Raw genomic sequence first — 21,338 nt, 5'->3', positions numbered from 1 at the left:
CATGAAAAAGTAAGGACACAGATATGACTTGGTGAGACCTGTAATGATTCTAGGTCCGTATATCCTTTATCAGCAATGAAATTTCTGCCACTCTTGGTTCCTGATGGATACCTTGTATCGAGTTAGCTTCTGAAGGATTCACATCCTAAATGGAGTGCTTCAGCATTATGGAACCAGTAATGCAGATGTACTCACAAGAGGAAGCATTCAAATTAGTGTTGCTAAATGAGATTCTCCTACATAAGATTTAGAGAGGCTCCTTGGGAGTTCCCACAGAAAGCCATAGTAGAGTTGTGAAAGCTCTTCTAAAAGATGTTTAAGTCTTAAAGTAGAAGGCACATCGTAAGAGTCAAGAAAACAGAAAACATTTCTTTGAAGAAATGTAATGGATGGTGTCAAAGGCAATGAAGTCAGGAGAAAATAGATGGAGGTTTGATTTTGAATGTAGCTGAGAGAAGAACAGCAGAGGCTTTGATGAAAGCAAGTACTAGTCTAAAGAAGGGCAGAATATTTGAGGAGAGCTGAAACAACAAGTATGGAAACTAGTATAGTCAGTTTATCAGGTGAGTTTAGAGATGTAACAGATGTATATCTGTTGTGGCAAACTCCTAGGGATCTTAGGGTTCATGTGTGGACCACAATATCTAGCTGTATTCTAGAGAATATTTCTTGTTGCCATTGATCATCAAAAGATTACTAACTTTTGTGATTCATGTGACTTTTATTACAGATCATTTCATCTTACAGAACAATTAGCCAGTTTCCCTTTGAAGCCTGTCAAGGGAATCACAGATTTAATCTTTCTCCCTAAGATTTTGTGATTCCACAGGTAGCTGAGTCAACTAATGGCTCATTGCCAAGAAAGCAATTTCTTTCTTTGCCCCCTTCCCCACCTTTCTTTTTTTTCTATTTTTTTTCTGCTTTCAAGAATTCTGTACTTCCTTGATGCTACTGTGGTATTGTCACAACAAACATAGCTCAGTGCTTCAGAAGAAAACTGTCCCACTTTGTTGGCTCTGTGTCCTCTGTGTTCAGTGAGTTAGATCAGCTCATGGACAGTCTGCCAAGCACTGTAACTAGGTATTGCATTACCTTTGGATACCTCACTAATACATCTTACACAGAAACCATATTTTACATTTTTCTCTGTATATTACCAAATATACATAACTCTAAATTGGATAAAAGCATGTACAGCATTCCTGGGTACTGACTGTGTGAGATACCATTCACCTTCTAATTTTGTTTTTACTTTCTCAGTTCTTTCCGTCCACACAACAGAAAGTTGTAATGAGCAGGAAAAAATATTCTGGCCCCAAGTTCATCATTATACACTGTGTCAAGATGTAAAAAAAAAAAGATCAGGTATACTGTTTTTACAGCTTGTATAACAGTGCAGATGTAATGAGAGAATACACTCACTGTGATGGAAAGCCTGACAGGATAGACTTCATGCTAAAAGTCACGGAGGTATTGGGGACAAGAATGTCATGTGTGTTATGGAACCTTCTGTTATGTTTTTCCCAGACTTCATAGAGATAAATTGTGAGTCTCTTCAGTAAGACCTCTACAACCATTCCTGAGATTCACTGGAACAGAATTGGAGATTTTGAAGAGCTTAGACAGTTTGGGTGATCTCATTCCACAGAACTCAACATATGCTCCATTTATAGTCAATAGAAGGAGGTAGGGTATAATTAATCTTATCCTAGCATAAACATGTTTTGACAGTACCTATTGTAATTTTTTAAAGGTCCAGTGTGACTCATTCAGACCTGTGTGATTCGAAGGAGAAATATAAGACAAGAATCTGTAAGAAAACTTGGTGAATGGCAAACCTTTCAAATAGCATGTACTTCATTCATTCTTACCTGATTCAAATGCAACTGCATCTTAAAGGAAGATGCCATGAAAGGTTTAGACTTAGACCTAAGGTCCAAGACCTGCTTTCCAAATCCTTGCTGTTAATGCCTTTTCATTATGTCTGTGGTTGTTGCCACTGTGTGTGTATTGATACACTACATCCAAAAAAAACTTCTAGGCTTTGCGTGGTCATGGCAAAGTCAGTAGAGCCAAACCCTCAAATTTCAAACATCTGACAGGGGAAGCCTACTCTCTGACTGAAGCCAGAGAGTGGTGACCTCCATACGTGCCTGCTGAACCCATACTAAAACAGTGTCAAATCCAGTGGAGGTTTGAGTGTTCTTCTCCTTCCATTACAGTTGATACTGTGTTTTTTTAATTGAAATAATAGAAATTCAGTGGTTCAGATGTGTGGAAAAGCCCATTCAGGTAACAGGTGACAAAAATAATTGAACAAACTATCTTTGTTAATGAGATAGATAGTTGAACATTATAATTGTCTGTTAGTGCAAAGCAACTTTGCTGCTGATTATCCAAACTGTAACTTGGATGACATCCTGAACTGCAACTTCTTGGCTTATAAATTTATGAGCCTGGTGGTTATACTATGCTTAGAAGATGTGATAATAGCAAGAGAAATGTTCTACCAAAAACATACTAATTACGATCAGAATTGGAAAGTAATCAACCCTATGGGAGTTCTAATCCACACGTTACAGGTCTTTCTGTTTACCCTCCTATATGATAAGTATTGTATTTGTTCTGTTCCTCATCCCCACAGTGGTAGTATTAGAAGATTAAATTATTTACCTTGATAGGGAGACGTTAGTTGTGCCATTGGATGGGATCTAGGTAGGGATCTTGGTTTTATTCAAGTGTTTTTGATCTAAGTCATGATATATTTTAACTTTCAGACCTGAAGATAGAGTGAGGCTCTGTGATATTTCAGAGAATAGCTGAGAAAGCCATAACTCAGATTAAATGAGATAAATCTGTTCTTTTTTAAAGCTTAAGAACAATGCCACTAATAGAATATAATTTGAATATGAAAGGTACAAAGAATACATTTTTCACATTAAAAATAAACACATTTTCTCCACTTCCAAAATAAAATACTAACAGACCAAAGACCTACGTAACTTTTACTTGCCCTGCAGGCTATGGAGGTTGTCAGGGGTGGGACAATAAATAGTATGGAAAATGACAAATTTTGTATAGTTCTCTAGATGAAAGTCATTGCTTTTCTAGAGACAATACCTAGTTAGCCAGTAATTAGCCATTGTACTCTGATTTCAATTTCTTGTGTCAGTGGCTCCTAATGGAGCCTCTTTTGTGGTATTGTGTCTGCCAGCCTTGGGTTCAGATGTGTGAAATGTTTTTTAGAGATGCCTAGAATTCTAGTAACTGAAAAGTTCACAATAAACTTTTTAATACAGAGAAAAGGTATCATAGGTGTTAATAATGTATGGGATAACTTATGGGATTGGCTGTTATTCATGGTCAGAGCTTTATATTACAGATTAAATCTTGTGTTGCATACACCAATTCCAGACTTCTTTTAAAAATGTTAGTGGAGCTATTTCACTTGAAATATTTATGCTGTGTTTTAAACCAGCTGACAAAGTACGGTTTCATCAATCCTAATTTTGGTGATGTCAAAACACTAACTAAAGGAAAGTTATTTCATATACCTGTGCAAATTATGAATACAAAACCCTGAAGTGTCCATGCATTGCTTTGTTTTATTTGTCCTTTTCAAAAGACTGGATGTTAAATACAAAATATTGCATCAGCAAATTTTAAATATATTGAGTTTATGAACTGTATGCGTAACTTAAAGGTTGGTATAGTAACATTAGCTCATGCATTTTTGAGATGCTTTAAGTAATAGGTAATTAACAGTCTTAACTAATCATCTAAGTACGGTATACAATGTAGGTAAATTAATGTCATGACAATTTGTGGACCCAATTCAGAACACAGTAATTGGTTTAAGTTCATAATTGAGACTGTTTGCCCATGATTTTTGTACTTAATACGTTTATATACATATTGTGGAATTTCTAAACTTAGTTATCAGAAGTGCTAATAGGTATAATGCTACTAATTGCGTCTTTGAAACCTGCTGATAAGAAAATACTGTGTCCTGATTGTCATCATCTTTCTTGTATTGCCTTGTGTTAATGTGGCTAGAGGTTTTGAAAGTGTAGCTGAGATGGATGTTTAATTATGAAGATGCAGAATGAACAAAATAGATTATGGAATAGGAAATTGCAAAAAAATTATAAGCTCTAATTTTGTCTCTTCTAGGGTACAACTGGTGCAGGCTAGCAGTGACAGAGGGGGTTGCTTCTGAAAGACATGTGAATACTCCATATGCAATTTTTAACCTGAATGGCTGAGCTGATTTTCTGTTTTAAAATTCGAAGTTACAGGAGATATAACTTCAAAGTGAATCAGAGCTATGTTTATCCCTCTTATATGTCAGAGTTTAAGTGCAATGTTTTATGTATACAGTCATCATGACAGTTAAAAAGGCTATAAAGAAAAGCAATTATATAATTGCTTTAAAGAATTAAGTAGCACAGATAAAGGCTTTTAGAAACTACAGAGCAGTTTTAATAATTATATCACCTGAAGTCAAGCTGCAAAATTATGTCCTAATTATTTGCAATGAGTAATTATCTATAAAGTTATAAGCTTTGAAAGATTTTATGGGAGAGTGGGGGAATTCTTTGATATTTTTTTCCCACACACACTAAAACAACACCCCATCATTTTCTATTTTAGCAGTTTCCACAACTTAAACATTAAATTCTTATTGTTGCTTTCTGTTATATTAGTAGTGTGTGTTTTGCAATTCTAATCTTCACGTTTTTCTTTCTTTATCACCAAAGTAGGCCTTTTGAAGCCAGGGAATTTTTCATAGCAATATTGACAGTGTTCGCATTTGCATGATGACAGCCAAGGAATGGAGCAGTAATTTTTGAAATTGCAGAAGTATTTAGAACACTGATAAAAGCTGAAATATATTTTTGATGGATTGAAGTTAAGCATACATGATTTTTCCTGCTGTCAAAAGGCTCTGAATTTAGTGAATATTTGCCTGCTGTGAGAATGCAAGATTAACATCACAACCATCACCCGGGCACCCAAACCCTGCAATTTAATAGCTTTTTAGGTTCTTTCCTTTTTCTAAACAGCAATTAATCTCATTTTAGTACAATTTTCTCGTTTCTGAAGTCGCTCATTGAATCGCTGTTTTGTTCATATTTGGCTTCAGCTCCTCTGCATAGTCATTAAAGTCCCAATTAATGTCACCTTTAGCTGAAGAGTACTCATTTTTATTGAGAAAATGACAGTTGCTGCCATGAGTAGTGCAGTGTAATATACATTAATTGCCCTGTAACACTGGTAATTACGAGTTTTTCAAGCCTCTCAGTAAACTGTCATGCCTAGACAAGACTGTGCTAAAATAGATTACTCATTAGGGAGACCTGTCCTTTTTTCTGGTGGGTTCTTAGTGTTGGTTAAAAAAAATCTTGAGTTTGAACAAATAGTTGCCAAAAGCAATTTCCTACAACAACATGTCTGTGTTCCGTTTTCCAGCCATCACTTAAGCCTGCGGTCAGCAAACAGACAGGGTGCTGTGGACTCTAGAGATGTCAAGATTTCAATGTTTATTTACATGGATCACGAGGATAAGCTTAGCAATTTGTAATTCAGTGCTTAATATGGATGTTATTAAAGCCACCTTTTCCAGTGTTGTGTTTATAACAAGTCTACCTGATGTTTTAGAAGAACAGTCAATATTATCAATATTTTGTGCCCAAAAAGACTTCAGCACTATGTTACTGACAGTCCAATGAGTTGGAATTATTAAATCCATTATCAAATAATTCTTATGTAGGAACAGCAGGGATTATGTTGTAGGTTATGTGGAATGATGAGCAGCTATTTCAGGAACTGTATGGCTTTGCAAGATGTATTTTTAAAAAAAATCAGAAACCATACGTAGAAAGGTTGGTTAATATTATGACCCCCTCTGAAAATCAGACTCTAATAAGTATATTGTTAGAAGACCCCCACCTGCTGATTGACTTGGGATGTGGTGTGAAGCAAGCGTTCCTAATTTCAGAAGGAATGTATTTCACTGCTTTCTCCTTCTGTATCTCTGATATTTTATGTTTGTTTTTAAGGACAAAATAGTCTCCTTTACAGCTCGTTGTGGCACTGAACTGACAAAAGAAAACCTTTGTTTTATCTTTGTTATAACACCTGCTTTAGGCAATCTGCTCTTTCGCGCTCTCTCTAAATGAATTTTGTCACAGCCTTTCATATTCTCTTGTGGTGATGAGCTAATGAAAGTAGATAGTACAATTTGTGCTGACCAGGTAGCAACTGCCAGCTTGCAGCTGAGGATAGTTTAAAGAAATAAATAAAATACAGCATTATATCACTGATTTATCCATTACATGACATTAATAGTGAGAAACCTTGGTGTGTTTATCTGTTTGTATTGGTGTGCATTTATCGAATTGTTTATGACAAGACTAATTGGGGTAATTGTAGACACTGAAATTACCTGTCAGCTATATGTAACCACACTCCCTTTCTTTCTGACAAATGATGACAACTGAGGGACCCCGTAGCATTACTCATGATGGCTTTTCGAGTGGTAATAAGGACAATAGGGGCCCTGGCTAATTTGACATGGACAGCCTTCACAACAAGAAGCCAGCTAAATGACTTGTCAGTAGGGGAAAGAAGTCAGAAAAGTAATGGAGTCCCCCATGGCGCTCTGACAGGGAGATGAGGCAATTTCAACGGAAAGTGAAAAGGCTTCAGTTTGTCAAGTATTTAGAACAATCAGAGAACAGCTAGAGGCTGGAACCTGACAATAAATTTGTGAACCATGGTAGCAGTTTCATATAGGTCAGTTATTTCATAATGGCTGTGAAGCTTTCAGAGGTTTCTGCTTTCGTAGCATACTTCACATCAGCCAACTGGTGCTTTGTCACCTTAAATTTGTGCTTCACTTTACACAGTAGGAATAATGGTTAAGGTTACAGAGGAACGGCAGTGTAAGACAGCATGATTTGCAGACATCAATCTGTTGAAAAATAAACAAAAATTTAGATAGTAATAGTGTGATTGCATCCATTACAAGCTAGCTGTGTTAACGTGTTCTTTATGATTTTGGCCTGCACCCTTTTTATGGGTAAGTGAAGTACTTTATTTCTCATGGACAAAACTAATAAAACATAACCCCCTCTTCCTATCCTTTCACCTACTGAACACAGTGAAAATTTCCTAAGGTTCATTTCCTGCTGCTTGCTCTTGAAATGTATTCCAGTTCTACAGTTATGACATCTATTGAGACACTCTAACAGTTGACACAAAAGCAGAAATTGTGATTTTTTGAGTGCTCAGCAGAAGATGATGTTCTTAAGGATTAATAAAAAAAAAAAAAAAAATCAAGAATTAAATACCAGCTCTGTGTCCCACTGATAATAGGTCTTTTTATCTGTGGCTTCAGGAGTCTGTTAGTTCTTTTTCTATCAGGTCCTTACCTGTTTATTTGCATTGAGATAAAAAGCCAACCTATGATTAAAGCATAAATTCAGTACAGCACTCTGCCTTCTGAATTCCTGACACAGACTTTTGAATCCCTTACAAGTGTTTATGGATTGAGCACAGATTTAGTTAGAAGTATCAACTTGTCCTTTTTGGCAGAGATTGTTTTGTTAAAATGTAGGATTGAATATATTCATTTTAATGTTTTACTTATGGTCTGATTCCTTCATTTTACCAACTGTCCTGTTTCTTGCACATTTTGAAGCCAGTGCAGCAACTGTTTGTGTGAGAACTGTGTGGATTCTAACTTTTTTTTTTTTTTTTTTATAAGTGCTTCAAGATACTTCACTGCATGACCAACACATTTCTTGACCTGGTCTTAGTAGATTCACATACATAAACATTTTCTCCTCTCTTCTCAGTCATTTAAATGCATAACATAGAGGTCTTAGAATAGAAAATTTCTTGTGCCATATTTAAAAAGTAAGGCTGCTTTGTTGACATGAATCTTGCTCCCCCACACCACCCCCATCAATCACCCTTTCCTCATTTTTTCCAGAGTTATGCTCTTGCTCTGTGAGTCTCATTACTCAGATTTGAAGGAATCTTAATTTAGGCAATCCAAGAATTTCACCCTTGATTCCCAATACCTGAACAATTCAAAACTATATTGTATTTCTTCTGTTGTAGTGATTTTGTCAAGAACATCTCTTGGTAAATTGAAGGAGCTTGTTATTCTTCAAGACACACCATTTAGTCAGAGGTTATAAATGGAGTTTTCCCTCTCCACAACAACAAAAAAACTATGAGGTGATCATTTAAACATGGTATGTTCACACCTGAATCTCTATTATGGTTGCCTGTCCTGCACATGTTCATCTCAGTTTCCCAAATATTCTACCAGTTATTTTCTAAGATGCTTCTCCAGCAGAAGTAAAGAAATTATCAACATATGGTAAAGTGGCACCAGGTCTCTTCTCCTCTGAATAATGCAAAATCTTCCTTTTTTTTTTTGTTTGAAAAAGCTTTTGAGGTGTTCACATTGAAGTCTCTTCAGAGCACTATGAGATTAGGGTTGTTTGAACAATGAGATGAAGAATTGCTTCAACATGCTGTCTCTTGGCCTATTTCATCCTTCATTACTGGTGGTATCACAAGGGTGTGAATGGGGCAGAATCTGCTCCATCAGGCTCTTTGGTGCAGCTGTCACTGTGGATTGCTTCAATGTCATTCATGCATATAATTGTTTCATTGCTAGTAACTGCCTTTAATACTTCCACTGACCTTATTAGCTCATCTTATCTCATCAGCTTTCCAAGAAATCTTGGGGTGAGGGTTGTTTTTTATCACCTCCTTTTCCTCTCTCCCTACCTCCATATGCCCTAATGTGCTTGGTACTTAAATGTTGTTATCCAGACCTTGATCAAAACAAGAAGCTGATATAGTCTATTTTCACTCTGTGCTGTCTGTGGTCCAGCTGTACGACTCCTGCTAAAGTTAACAGTGGCATCCAAATGGTTGAAATTCCAACTATGATTATTCCTTTCCTTTCTTGACATATTTAAGTTAAGCAAATATGTAGTTAAGTACTATATGCAAAATTATGTATAAAATAGCAAATGAAAAATAATAGATATGTATTAAATGTGTAACAAAATACAGACAAATTCAAACCTGGCAGCAGAATGATAGGTATGGCCCACACTCATTGCAATTCATTTTATCTTAAAGCTCACTATTTTGTTTGGAAGATTTTTTTTTAATTTGTTCAACAGTATCCTTTTCCATTTTTTGTCTTACTGTTCGAGAAACAAAGTTTAAAAAAAATTAACACAATAAAGGAAGACAGAGAAGCAAAATAAACTGTTCAGTGTTTAGGAAAATGGCTTTCTTTGAAGAAAATATGTCTTTAAAGTATCTTAGTTTATAAGTATCTTTAAATAGGCAGTATCTTCATAAGTATCTTTAAATATCTTCAATGGCACCATGAGTTTGGGAAGTTGTTTCACAGTGTATTAGAAATACCTCAGTCTTCTAATGATGCTGGTTGGAAATTGTCCCTCATAACTTTTACATCTTTATTTCAGTAAGAAATTTCATTACTAAGCTTGATTTAGGAGGTAGTTTTGGTCTTTTTATCACATTTAGTACAGGTCTTCGAATAAGAGGATTTTTTTTTTTCCTAAGGCAAATGCCTATTTTATTTATTGCAGGAGATATTAGAGCTTTGGAGGACTGACAGAAGTTGTGCCTTGTGGCAAGAAGTATCTATTTTGGGAGGAATGAGGACAGTGTAGTTCTGCTGGAGGAAATAGAAGAATATTCCCTTATATAGTGGATTAATTTCACTAAATATTTATTTTAAAAATAGGCTTAAAAAACAAAGACATTCTTTATAAACTTATCAAGACTAAACTGATTTTTTTTGTAGCAATTTGAATTCAATAATTTTACTCTTCAAGAAAAGTGAATCTATTCACATTTACAGAAGGGAAAAAGCTGAGTAAACTCTGAAAAGTATTAAATAGATATATCAAAGTTCTGCATCTAATCTTACTGAAGTAATGGAGGCTATTTTCCATTACCAGACCTTTGAATACTTGCCAAGTTTTGGTACTGCTCTATGTACTTAGGACTTTTTCATAAATATTGTCATTATATAATATTGCATAGGTCTACTGTTAGTATATTCCAAAATGTGACATGAAATCAGTGCAGAAAATGCTTAAATGGAATTTTACGTTTTTATTATTATTATTATTTATAGGTATGCAGGAATTAGTACAAGTTTGATTTTTGAATTCCTCTCACTCTGACTGAAACCAATACAGCCAATGACAGCCTCAGTTCCTGCATTGAGTATCCCTGGAATAGAAATGCAGAACAGAATCATTTACACCAAAACCACGAGCAGGTCTTTATGTATCAATTATATTTCTGTTTCAGCAGGTACTGCCCACATGGGTTTAGGTGATATGTACATCATAATTCTGGGTTTACCTAAATATTCTGCAAATATAAAATCCTTTGCAAGAATACTACATCAATTACTTAGAATTAATGAAATTACAGTGAATAATAACAGATTATAGTTATGATGGATACTAAATCTGTGGATTTTTTGTTTGGTTGGTTGTTTTTTTGTTTGGTTGTTTTTTGTGTTTTTTGTTTTTTTGTTGTTTTAAGTTCACAACCATTAAGAAAATGTTCTGCTCTTTCCTATTTCTTTATTAAATCATAGAAGGAAATGTTTTTACAGAAGTACAGTACCATGTTTAATTCTTAAATGCAGAGCTCCCTTGTATGAAGAAAGATGTTTAAAACCCTTTATACAGTGTAATGCTAACTGCTCATTCTAAATTCCTGCAATGTATTTACTTTATTTACTTTATTGCAAGGAAGTGGTCATTGCCTGTGTCATTAGCAGGTATAAACAGGAGATGAAAAATCTGGGATATTATGTAGGTTGAAATGTAAGTAGCTTTACACAGAGAAGTAAATATATTTAGATATGATGAAGTTACATATATCTAAAGCTTTGTATATTTTCACTAACAATTTTAATTGCAAAATAAATTCAAATGACATGAGCTGCATTTGCCCAATATGTAGTCTTAATATCTTTTCAACTATCTATTCCAATAAGTGTAATAACTTTCATTTGCTTTCTCAACATGTTTTTTCCTTCTCAGAAAACTAAGGAAATAGGTCATCCATGAAGTTAATAGACACTGACACTGTAAAATCAGAAGAAGCGTCTTCTAGATACAAGGAAAAAACAACAGCAAAAGTCAGTTTTTCTGTTTGGACATCCAGTAGGTGATGGAGATCAAGTTAGCATCTTTCATGCTCATGCTTGAGTAATAAAAAGAGGATTTATATTTTGTGGAAGGAGATGGCTTAACTTTTCTATTTCCTCTTTTTTACTTTCTTTAACCTAGCATTGTCATCATCTTTGGTTAATCTAAGTTGAACAGTTTTTTACTACTCAAGTTTCTGTGTCAGTAAGGTAAGTCTAAGAACTGGAGGTGAAAGGGATAAGCATAGGTATGTCAAAAGCACCTAGCTAGTTACTTTATAAGCTAATTGAGATGGAAGTGTATGTATGTAAAAGCATTTATTGTTAGACATAATTATAAAACAGTGATTTTTTTCATACAATTCTCGCCCTTAGTATATGAAAATTTGCATGTGTATTGTAAGCATGCAGATTTACTAATAAATGTAAAATCTCTGCACTGACCTGAGGTGCTAGTAGTAATTAGCAACTGGATTGCTATCACTCAATCAATTTTACTGTACACCTGCTCATCCAAAACAACAAAAAAAGATAGATGTCTTTTGATTTTTACCGAGTCCAGATTCATATGCAAAGCCTAGAGTCACATATAAGTTAAGTATCAGTAAAAGATGGCCTGAAATAAATTAATCTGGTTAAATGATAGCATATGTAAAGTGTCTATTCTAGTTCATGGGTGCAGGCCTAAGCTGTCATTCCAGCAGCTGGCAAAGCTTGGAATAATTGGAAATAATCAGTACACAACATGCTAGTAATAATCAATTGCATTAGGAATTCTATTGATGACCAAAATGCCATTTGCTATTTTTATTGCATTTTATTGTATTTAGATTGTAATTTAACAGCCTTCTAATTAGTTTTAACTTGGCTCAATTTAAAGTAGTAAAACCTACTTATCTAATAAGTGGCACATGTCATAAAGAAACATACAACGTCCTTATTTCCGCTAGGTCACTCATCCATTAAATAATTAACTGAATTTTAGTTTTCCCCACTTTTTTCAAGAAAAACAATACAATTGAATTTGTCCTTTTCCCCTTCCCCAAACAAAACATAGAAACAACCTTCCCCCGCCCCAGCTGCATTCTTAACTGTTAAAATATCCTAAAGCACTCGATCACGTTGCATTTTAATTTCCAAGCCATGTGTTGCATTAGCGAAGTACACATGTTACTGATTTGAGCTGAAAGTTCTCAGTCTGTTTAGCAGAACACCAGACTGGCACGAACAAGGTCCTTGCTAGGTCAAAGGCCTGGAGTTGACATCTTTCTTAAATCTTACTTTTGTGAAAACTAGAAGCACAGGTCAGGGCACCTAGCTGATGGCATTGCCTCTTACAACCATTGATTAGATTAGCTCAGCATTTATCCACTACACAGAGACTAACACTTAACCTTTTAACTCAAGAGTCTTGATGTATCCTTACTTTTTAATGAGGATGTTATTGTCCCAAAGTGTTAGCTCCATACCCTTAAAGCTTTTGTGCACAGTTTTTTTCTCATTTTTAGCTGCCTAACAGGATTTAAATACTTCATAATACCACAAGACATGGTGTTTCTAATTGTGGTTTGTTTTGAGGGCACAGATTGTGTAATTTGCTGTAAAACAACTGAAATATTATCATATCTGTTCAGTTCTAAGATTTTGCTTGTATCTGTTCCATTAATCTAGATTTCAAGACAGGAGATGGAGTTTGCAGCTGGCTTGAATGTTAGCTGTTTGTTTATCCAAAATTATTAATTGAGAAATATTTAAATTTGGGTTTTCCTTGGAAAAGATGTAGTTTCCTAATACTTTGGAATTACCTAATTATCTGTTACTCGTTCTGAATATAGACCCTAATTACCCAAGGCTTGAAAGCTGATTCACATCTCTACAACGAGCAAAATTGCATATGATCCAATATCTGCCAGACTGGATTCAAGTTTTCCTTCTCTTGGAATCTGGGGCATAAAAGTGATAGATTTTGTCAGTTACAAGTGTGAGAATTACAAAAAGAGTGCAAAAAGTACTGTCATGAGAGAGAGAAAATAATTCTGAACTCGCAGATTGATTGCAAGAGTTGCAGGTCATGCTATAGAAAACAGTAGGCAGGAAAGAAAATACAAGAACCATGGCAAATGCAGGATTGTACAACTTCTACGCAGGTAACACAGAGTTCCCGATGATACAGTGAGGTGAGAGGCGGGTACCTGGGGGCTGTAGTCCATGCAGGTCTGAATCAGGTTCCTCTGAGTCCTAATAGAAGCTGAGACAAATCACAGCAGTGACAAGCCATGACCTAGCAGTAGAGTATCCACAACCAAAATAAAAAATAAAATAAACCACCTGAAATATTGTTGTATGGCTAAGTAATGGGAAGTATAAGAAGTAGTTACTATAGTGGCAACAAGAAAGGTTAGAAGCCATATCAAAAAGCTTCTATACTGCTTTTAGTTGGGAGTATTTCTGTTAGGCAGTAGTAGTAACTACTTTCTACCTGCTCTGGCTTAGCTTTGTAACTCCTGGCAGCTAGTTACTTTACCATGAGCAGCTGCGGACATAGCACCTAATTACTGCCCTTTGACTCTACGTGTGCTGCTTTTTATTGAAAAGGCCTATGTTAAGTACAGATTTCTTTAGGACCCCAGCATCAAGAGCTCTGTCTAGGTTACAAATCAGGGAGGAGGCACAACAGCAACAGCTCAAGAATAAAAGGTTCTGCATTTCTATTTCGAAATCCCAGTTTGTAAACAAGACAGAAAACACTAATGTTTCTTGGAAAAAAAAAAGGGGTGAGAAGAGGGGGCCTTCCTGTTTATGTCTTTCAAATTTCATAAAACCAGATTTTGAGAAGTAATAGTATTTTCAGATTATTTTTCACTGTCCTTTAGCCTGAGCACTTGCGCTCCATGCCCTAACTCCAGCCTGGGTGTTCTGTGGCAGACTCCCATCCATCTCTGTGTAAACAGAAGTGTTGTTGTTCTGGTCCTCCAGTTAGAAACAAGCTTGGTCCTAAATTCCAGCATCTGGGGATGGAAGGAGTAGCCTGACAGCAGTAACCAAACAGATCAAGACACAACTTAATACTAAACATAAAAGTTTCATTAATCTGGAAGAGAAACAGCAGCAGAGGGATTTGCATTTTTTATTACTTAGTCTCATGTTATCTAGTCGTACGTTAACAATTTATTTTCCTGCTTAACTTAACCCTTTGATTAGCCAGATGACTTCAAAAGTAGGCTCTATTTTGAATCTGTTGTGATACTAAAAGCAAACTTTGTTTCCTAAAATTTAACTGTATGCCCTTCAGAAAATGTTGGACTTCACACTTACTTCAGTCTCACTGCAGACTACAAAGTCAATTTGAATACCATTTAGTACATTTGAAAGCAGTTATTCTATTGTTAGTAAAAAGTAAAGTTATATAGTTATTATTATCGTTATAGTTATATTATTATATAATTATAGTTATTATATATATAGTTATATATAGTTAGTAAAAAGTAAAACAACACGTTTAGTTTTAGTCAAATTATAGTTAGTGGAAATTAACGTACAGCTCTCTAAATTGAATTCGTTTGAAACAGCTTGGATCTTAGACATTATTCTTGATGTTCTAGGAAAAACAAGCCTCAATATGATGAAAGCTGGGTTTAAAAACCATGGATGTATTCTGTAGCTAAAATAAAATGGTGGAGCTTCATTGCTGTCACCAAACCTATCTAGTTTAGGTTCAAAACACGAAGTGTAATGATAATAAAAATGTCACAGTAGTCTTTGGCTTCTCTAAGACATTGTTTCATCACATAGTAAAAAAAAACAAGACAAATTAACTTTTTATTGTTCTCCACTGTTTAAGAGAGGAAAAAAAGTTTACTTGAATATATTAATATATTCAAGTATTTTTTGATTTGTTTCTCAGCACTTCCTCTTAATATCAGCTTACATTTTTAAATGTATAAAAATTTTTAGTATCAGCTAATATTTTAAATGCTAAAAATATGTAAAAATATTTTTAAATATTTTTGAATGTAAGATGACATTATGATATCTGACCAAAAAAATATTTTAGATTTCTTTGGTTAGATATCATAATATCTATCATATTACAATCAAGCTTCAATCATATCAAGTTTCCTGTTCACAGGGGAAAAAAATGTAATGGTAAATAAACTATTTTAACACTCTGTATTACATCTACATTATTTTTAAGGTTGCTTTCATTTTGTGGGAATGCCTCTTTCTTTTGTTAACAGTGAGCAGGACAGTGGGCACATGCCTAAATCCAAGTGAAGACAGATTCTACAGCATGCATGTACTAAAAGCCATATCAAATCTTGAGGAATTGTAGTTTTGGAATATTTCAGTGGGTAATTGTAGAATTTTCAGAAATAATGAAGTTGTGGAATATCTCAACTCTCTTGCCAGATCAGGTGAATGTGTCTACCAGGGCTCAAGACAGACTTGCCCTAGGGTGAATTTTTACTTACTTTTGTTTAAATGTATATGATTTAGAGATACTGAACAGTCTTATATTTTGCTCTTTAAAGCAACTAAATTATTATTCTCCAAATTAAGCAAGTTGCTTGGTCATTTTCAGCAGAGAAGAAAAAGCACAGTCTGTAATACATCATGTACATTTGTTTTCTCTAGGTACATCAGAGAGTTAAACATCTAGCAGAAAGCTATTTAAGTTTAAGGATAGTAATAGCATGCAAAAGATGTTTCTAGCCATTGAAAAAAACCAGACTAACAAATCAGGAGTTTTGGTCAGGACAGCAATGAAGTTCAAACTAGTTTTCCAAACTGACAAGTAAAAAACTAACAATTTTGTAGTGAACTTCAGTCTGTGTATGAAAACTTCTTTGTTTTTGTTTTTTTTCCAAGCTATACATTTATTATAAAAATATCCGCTTTAACAGTGCTTTCTTTATTTCTTTCTTCTTAAAGTCAGTCATTCAGAAAATATGCAACTTTCTCAGAGCAATGTCTTGCTAAATTTAGTCTGTCCTGCAATAAAAGTTGTACCACAATATTCATGTTGATTTTGTACATATGGAATCAACTACACTGAAAATAAGTTATGCAATCTTTTTGGTTTACAAAACAAATAGAAATAAATACACTAAGACAAATATTTTAAATTTCTTTCATGCATTGTTTTGAGTTCAGATGAAATTTATTCTAAAAGGAAAGCATTTGCCATCATGGAATTCAGGTAAATCCCATGAAAGTATAATTAAAAACAGTCACATTTCGCCATAAGAAGGGCAGATTATTCCTGTTTATCCTATAATTTACCTTAACCAATTTAATAAGTGTGTACTTGTTTGTTTTTTTTTTGTTGGTGGTGGTTTTGGGTTTTGTTTTTGTTTTTCAAATAAATATTATTTCCTTTAACTATTTTCCTTTAATTTAGTCAGAAGACTAAATGTATAATTTAGGAACCAAGAGTGGTGCACAGAGATGGTTGTAAAGTTACTTATCTCTCACTATATTTGCCTTATCAGGAAGTGAAAAAAATTGACCAAGATAAATTTAAAATAAGGAATCCCATCATGAGCATGCCCTCTCTCTCTCTCTCTCCCCTGTATATATGCATATATGTATGTGTATGTGCACATATCTGTGACTGTGCTGTATTTTTATGTTACTACAACAATAGTATAAATCATTAGGTTGGCTCTATCTCTGAGCTTATTGCCCAGGAATCTTTTCACATAAAATTTATAAACAACTTTAAGTTAAAAGACAGGACAGTGAAGTTCGAAATAAATACTGGGTTAAAATTGGCTGGCTGAAAATGTTTCATGTGTGGCTGATGATATGAAGCTTACATCAGTTTTGTGGGGTTCTTGCTTTTTTGTTGTTATTGTTGTTTTCCCATTTTCCACTTTTGGGGTTTGGGTTTTTTCAGTATATTTCTTATGTTTTTCCTATCCTTGCATTTCTGGAGGTCTAAAAGTCGATAGCCTTGTTTGTGGAAGACAAACTGCTAATAACGTTAATTTTTGGAGTCTTTTACCATTTCCTGTTGGCAGAGCAAACTTTCAGCCATTAAAGCAGAACTCTCAGTAGATACACGCATGCCTGAGTGTATTAACAAAGATAAACGAGTACTAAAAATCTGAAAAGCTTCATCAGACTGCAATGGAGATAAATTCATTAATGCCAAAACATTCATTTCGGTTATCAGATATAAAAATGACATATTTCTTTGATTTCTTATGGTATTCTTCTTTCCTATATTTAAAGATAATCATTGTCACTCCAGAAAATTTGTTTAGGAATTTTTTGTTGGCTGTTGGGAACGGTTTTGGACAGAGAACAAAGTTTTAGTAAGTTTCAACATTTCTGCTGTACAAGTCAAAGTGAAATGTCTGCTTTGGTTCAGTTTAGAATATATCAATTATTTGGGTGAACTTGAAATGTTTTCTTTCATGCAATTTTTAAGAAAGCAACAAGTGCAGTTCTGCATGGCACTGTATTTAATGTGAACTTTTGGGGCTCTGGAGCTCTTTTTTGACAGTACTTAATTAGAGTTGAGGAAGTCTAAACACATTCTTACATGTTAAAAGAAAGGAGGGGGCGATTTAACGCTGAAATATTTTTCAGCAAACTAAAATGAAAAATTTGAAAGTGTTTCAGTTTCATTTAAAAAATTACTAAACTTTAATGTTGAATCAAAATAGTTCCTTTGTCATGGAAACTTCAGCTTTAAAACTTCAATTTCAATCTGATGTCGAATTGAATGTTGAAGGTTGAGTTTCCAGATGATGCTAAGGTAAAAGGTGGTGCAGCTAAAGCCCTTTCCAACTCCTGTCCATCAGCAATACGCACAATCTGGTGCCTGGAGTTGAGAATAACAACACAAAGAATAATTTAATGGGAACATGCTCAATTCCAAGAGCATTCCAGTTAAAGCAGGGTTTTCTTAGAAGTATTGTTTACTAGAGATCCACCTGAGATCACCAAATCACTGATAACAGTAACTACAAAGAGATATCTAATTTCCATCCCTGACTTCTTAATAAGACCAATAATCCTTAGATGTGATTAGCAATTTCTAATTGCTTTTTTTGTTTTGTTTTGTTCTGGAAGATGCTTGCTCCTTGCATTTATTGAATTTTTGGGAGTGCAGTACGAAGAAGCATTCATTACCTACTGTTAAATCCGGAACTGACAAGACATGCATTGCAAATATAATTCATGATCGACTGTTATTTAGCAATTCTATATCATTTTGTTTGCATCTCATCCTGTTTCTTGTATTGATGTCAAATTGTGATATAAAAGACAAATGGAGTTGCTGATCAATGACTAAATACATGCTGATATAATCAAAATGGCATAAGAATAGAGGATCCATTAAGTACAGATCATAATGTATGCTAGAAATTAAAATCCACAACTGTGAGATGCTTTAGTGTCAGGAGAGATTCCAGTGCATCTGTTTACCTTCCATTCATGTGAGGGAATTGTGAGTAAGATAGAATGCTTAAAAGTTGGGGAAAAATGGGAAGTATTAGACGATGTTTCTAGAAAACAGTAATGTTATGTTCATTAATATATATTCTACATTTTGAACTATTGCAAAAATTTCCTCTTTATCATGCTAACCGCTTTGCCTTTCATATTTCATCCTGTGAAGTATCAGTTGACTCTCATGCCTTTAATGGGCAAAACATTATTTATGAGATGATAGATACATTTTCTTCATTTGTATTTGGAAGGTTCCTATCATACAGTCCAATGAATGACTGACTGGTCAATATTTCTTTATTTATATTTTACTGAAGTAATCAAGTCTGTCCCCCCATGTTTTGAAAAAGTACCATGTATATAAACAATTTATTGTAGTGTCTGTGTGTGTTTGTGCATGTTCTTAAGTACTATGTTTAAAGATGCCTTTTTTATTAAAACGATAAAGACATGGAATTATGAATTATTGGTTTATCCTTAATACAGCCAGTAAATTATGATATCTAGGCACAAAGTGGTAAGTAAAGATTTTTAGTCTGATCTCTGAATTTCCTTGTAGCTGTGTTTTTTTCAGACTTCTAACAGTACACTAAGGTAATGGGCTAAGGGACTGTGGTTTAATATGGACTAATGCACATGGCAGGGCTTTTACATTAGTGTTATTTCTTTTGATGCATTATAGTGAAATTGTATTTTAAAGCCAGGCAAACTATTGATGCTTTTATTGAATAAAATAATTTATTATAGAAATATTTTAGTTTGTTGACATTTCATCATCATATAACAGTAAACACAATACACATTTCCCATAAGACTATTCTTGAGAGCCAAATATTTACCCTTTGCTTATTCGAAAGGTAGCATTGTAATAACTACTCTTCAAGTAAGTTTTAAAAAAATGTTTAAAGATGACCTTTTCAGCATATAGTAATAAGTGAGAATTATCTCAAAATAGTCAAGTTTGCTTAATAGTTCCAATTAATATTTTTAAAATTGACATTCAATTTTATCATTCATGGACAGTTTTTCTTTTTAGACATTGGACAAGCTAAACTGCCAGGCTTACCTTTCTGGCACTATCTTAAAATCATGTATTTTTAATTCACCTAGAATGGCCAAAATATGCAAACAGTTAAAAGTACCTATTCCACTTACCTGTGAGTTAGTCCAACACTTTAATTACTGAATGTTTTGATTCATCTGGAAGCATTACAATTTGCAAAAGGAAAACAGTTTTCAAAGTTATTGTAATGTTAAAAGTGAACTAAAATATTTATTGTAGATTAAAAGCTTTGTATGTAAATTCATTTATCTGATAAGACACTAAAATTGTTGAATTTGTTTCTCTTGGTTTCTGGAAACATTCTAAGGATAGATAATATTCCACTTAGCCCGATACATAAAGTAAGACAAGGTGATTGCTTGTTCCCTATATAACTTATTTTAGACCATTTGTATTTTTTTAAATGGCCCAAAATTTATGTGTCATCATTTAGCGTCTGTTTCTTTATTGACAGCCTTCGTTGCAAGTTTGTTAGTAAGTGCCAGTTAATACTGAATGAGAACTGTGGCTTAATCATCTACTTTTCACTTTTGGGATTTGTAAATGTTGTCTAGATATCTCATACCACACCTTGACTTCACATATATTTTTAGATTTTTTTCTTCACAAAGATTAATTCCACTCTGATCACATAATCTCTATTTTTTTTCATCTCTCTTGTTTCTTGTATTATTTTTTGTTCAAATGTCCCCAAAATATGTTATATGAAAAGCACCCCTGTTAGAAGCAGTAGGTAGAAGTAGATGGAGGTGGTTCTTTCTTCAGAGTTTGAATTCTGAAGCTTTAGAGCTCATCCTTCCAATAAACATTTGTGTTGTGTAAATGAGTGGACAGGGAAGACTAAGGAGTTGAGTGTATGCTATTTGTTTTCTGGAATAGTTCCCCTCTTTTTTTACTCATCCAGTTGGTAGTTGACTGTAAAGAAAATCACCACTACATGTGTCTGTAATTCAATTTTAGACATGCTTAAGAATAAATTCACTAGCTATACAAACACAAACTTAAGAACTGTAATAAAGTGTTTAAAGTGTAATAAAACGTTTTGTTTTTTGTTGTTGTTTTTTTTTTTTTTTTTTTTTTTGCTGTCACATTTGATTCAATTGCTATTGCTTTGTTCAGTTTTACTGTTAAATAAAGCTCTATTTGTACGCCAAAGTGTTCATCCCTATTCAGCCATTTTTACCATGGGCAGGTTTGTTGTATGTGGCAGGTCTGGCATCATATTCAGTAAGCAGGCAGGCCACCTGTCACACTTACCTCTGGCAGGAGCTTGTTCTACAGGTAAAATTTATCCACTGAGAATTTGATGCCATCACTTACCTATAGATTTGCTTCATGCTTTGTGAATGGCTGTATCCATGTGGAGTACAGTTCTGCAGACAGGTCAGGGCAAGAGGTGTCCACATGGTCCCAGGAACCTTTCATGAGCTGTGTACAGCACCAGAACCGTAAGAGGAATCCAGAAATGGCTTTAAAAAAGCAGCAGTGTGTGTGAGTGGTATGGGTATTACTTACAGATAATAAAACACTGCTTCCTTGAACACTAGCACAGGGGACAGTGAAGTAGCTATT

The 21,338-nt window shown here is 34.3% G+C and overlaps 1 protein-coding gene across 6 annotated transcripts in view; it reads left to right on the top strand.

Moving 5' to 3' along the window:
- C5H15orf41 (chromosome 5 C15orf41 homolog) overlaps window positions 1-21,338 on the top strand; it is a 128,271-nt gene that overhangs the window by 86,435 nt on the left and 20,498 nt on the right. Inside the window, exon 11 of one of the 6 annotated variants that reach the window (XM_032189344.1) lies at window positions 18,323-19,526. The exons of 4 other annotated variants lie outside the window; for them this stretch is intronic. In XM_032189344.1, coding sequence (XP_032045235.1) covers window positions 18,323-18,392 — 70 coding nt within the window. In that variant the 3' untranslated portion in view covers window positions 18,393-19,526. Of the gene's footprint in view, window positions 1-11,132; window positions 11,164-18,322; window positions 19,527-21,338 lie in introns of those variants that run through there. One more of the 6 variants, XM_032189349.1, reaches the window with a different exon arrangement.

This window comes from Aythya fuligula, chromosome 5, assembly GCF_009819795.1.
Source record: "Aythya fuligula isolate bAytFul2 chromosome 5, bAytFul2.pri, whole genome shotgun sequence".
Taxonomy (NCBI): Eukaryota; Metazoa; Chordata; class Aves; order Anseriformes; family Anatidae; genus Aythya; species Aythya fuligula.
The sequence above is the reverse complement of the archived record's forward strand: the minus strand, read 5'-3'. Positions and strand labels throughout refer to the sequence as shown.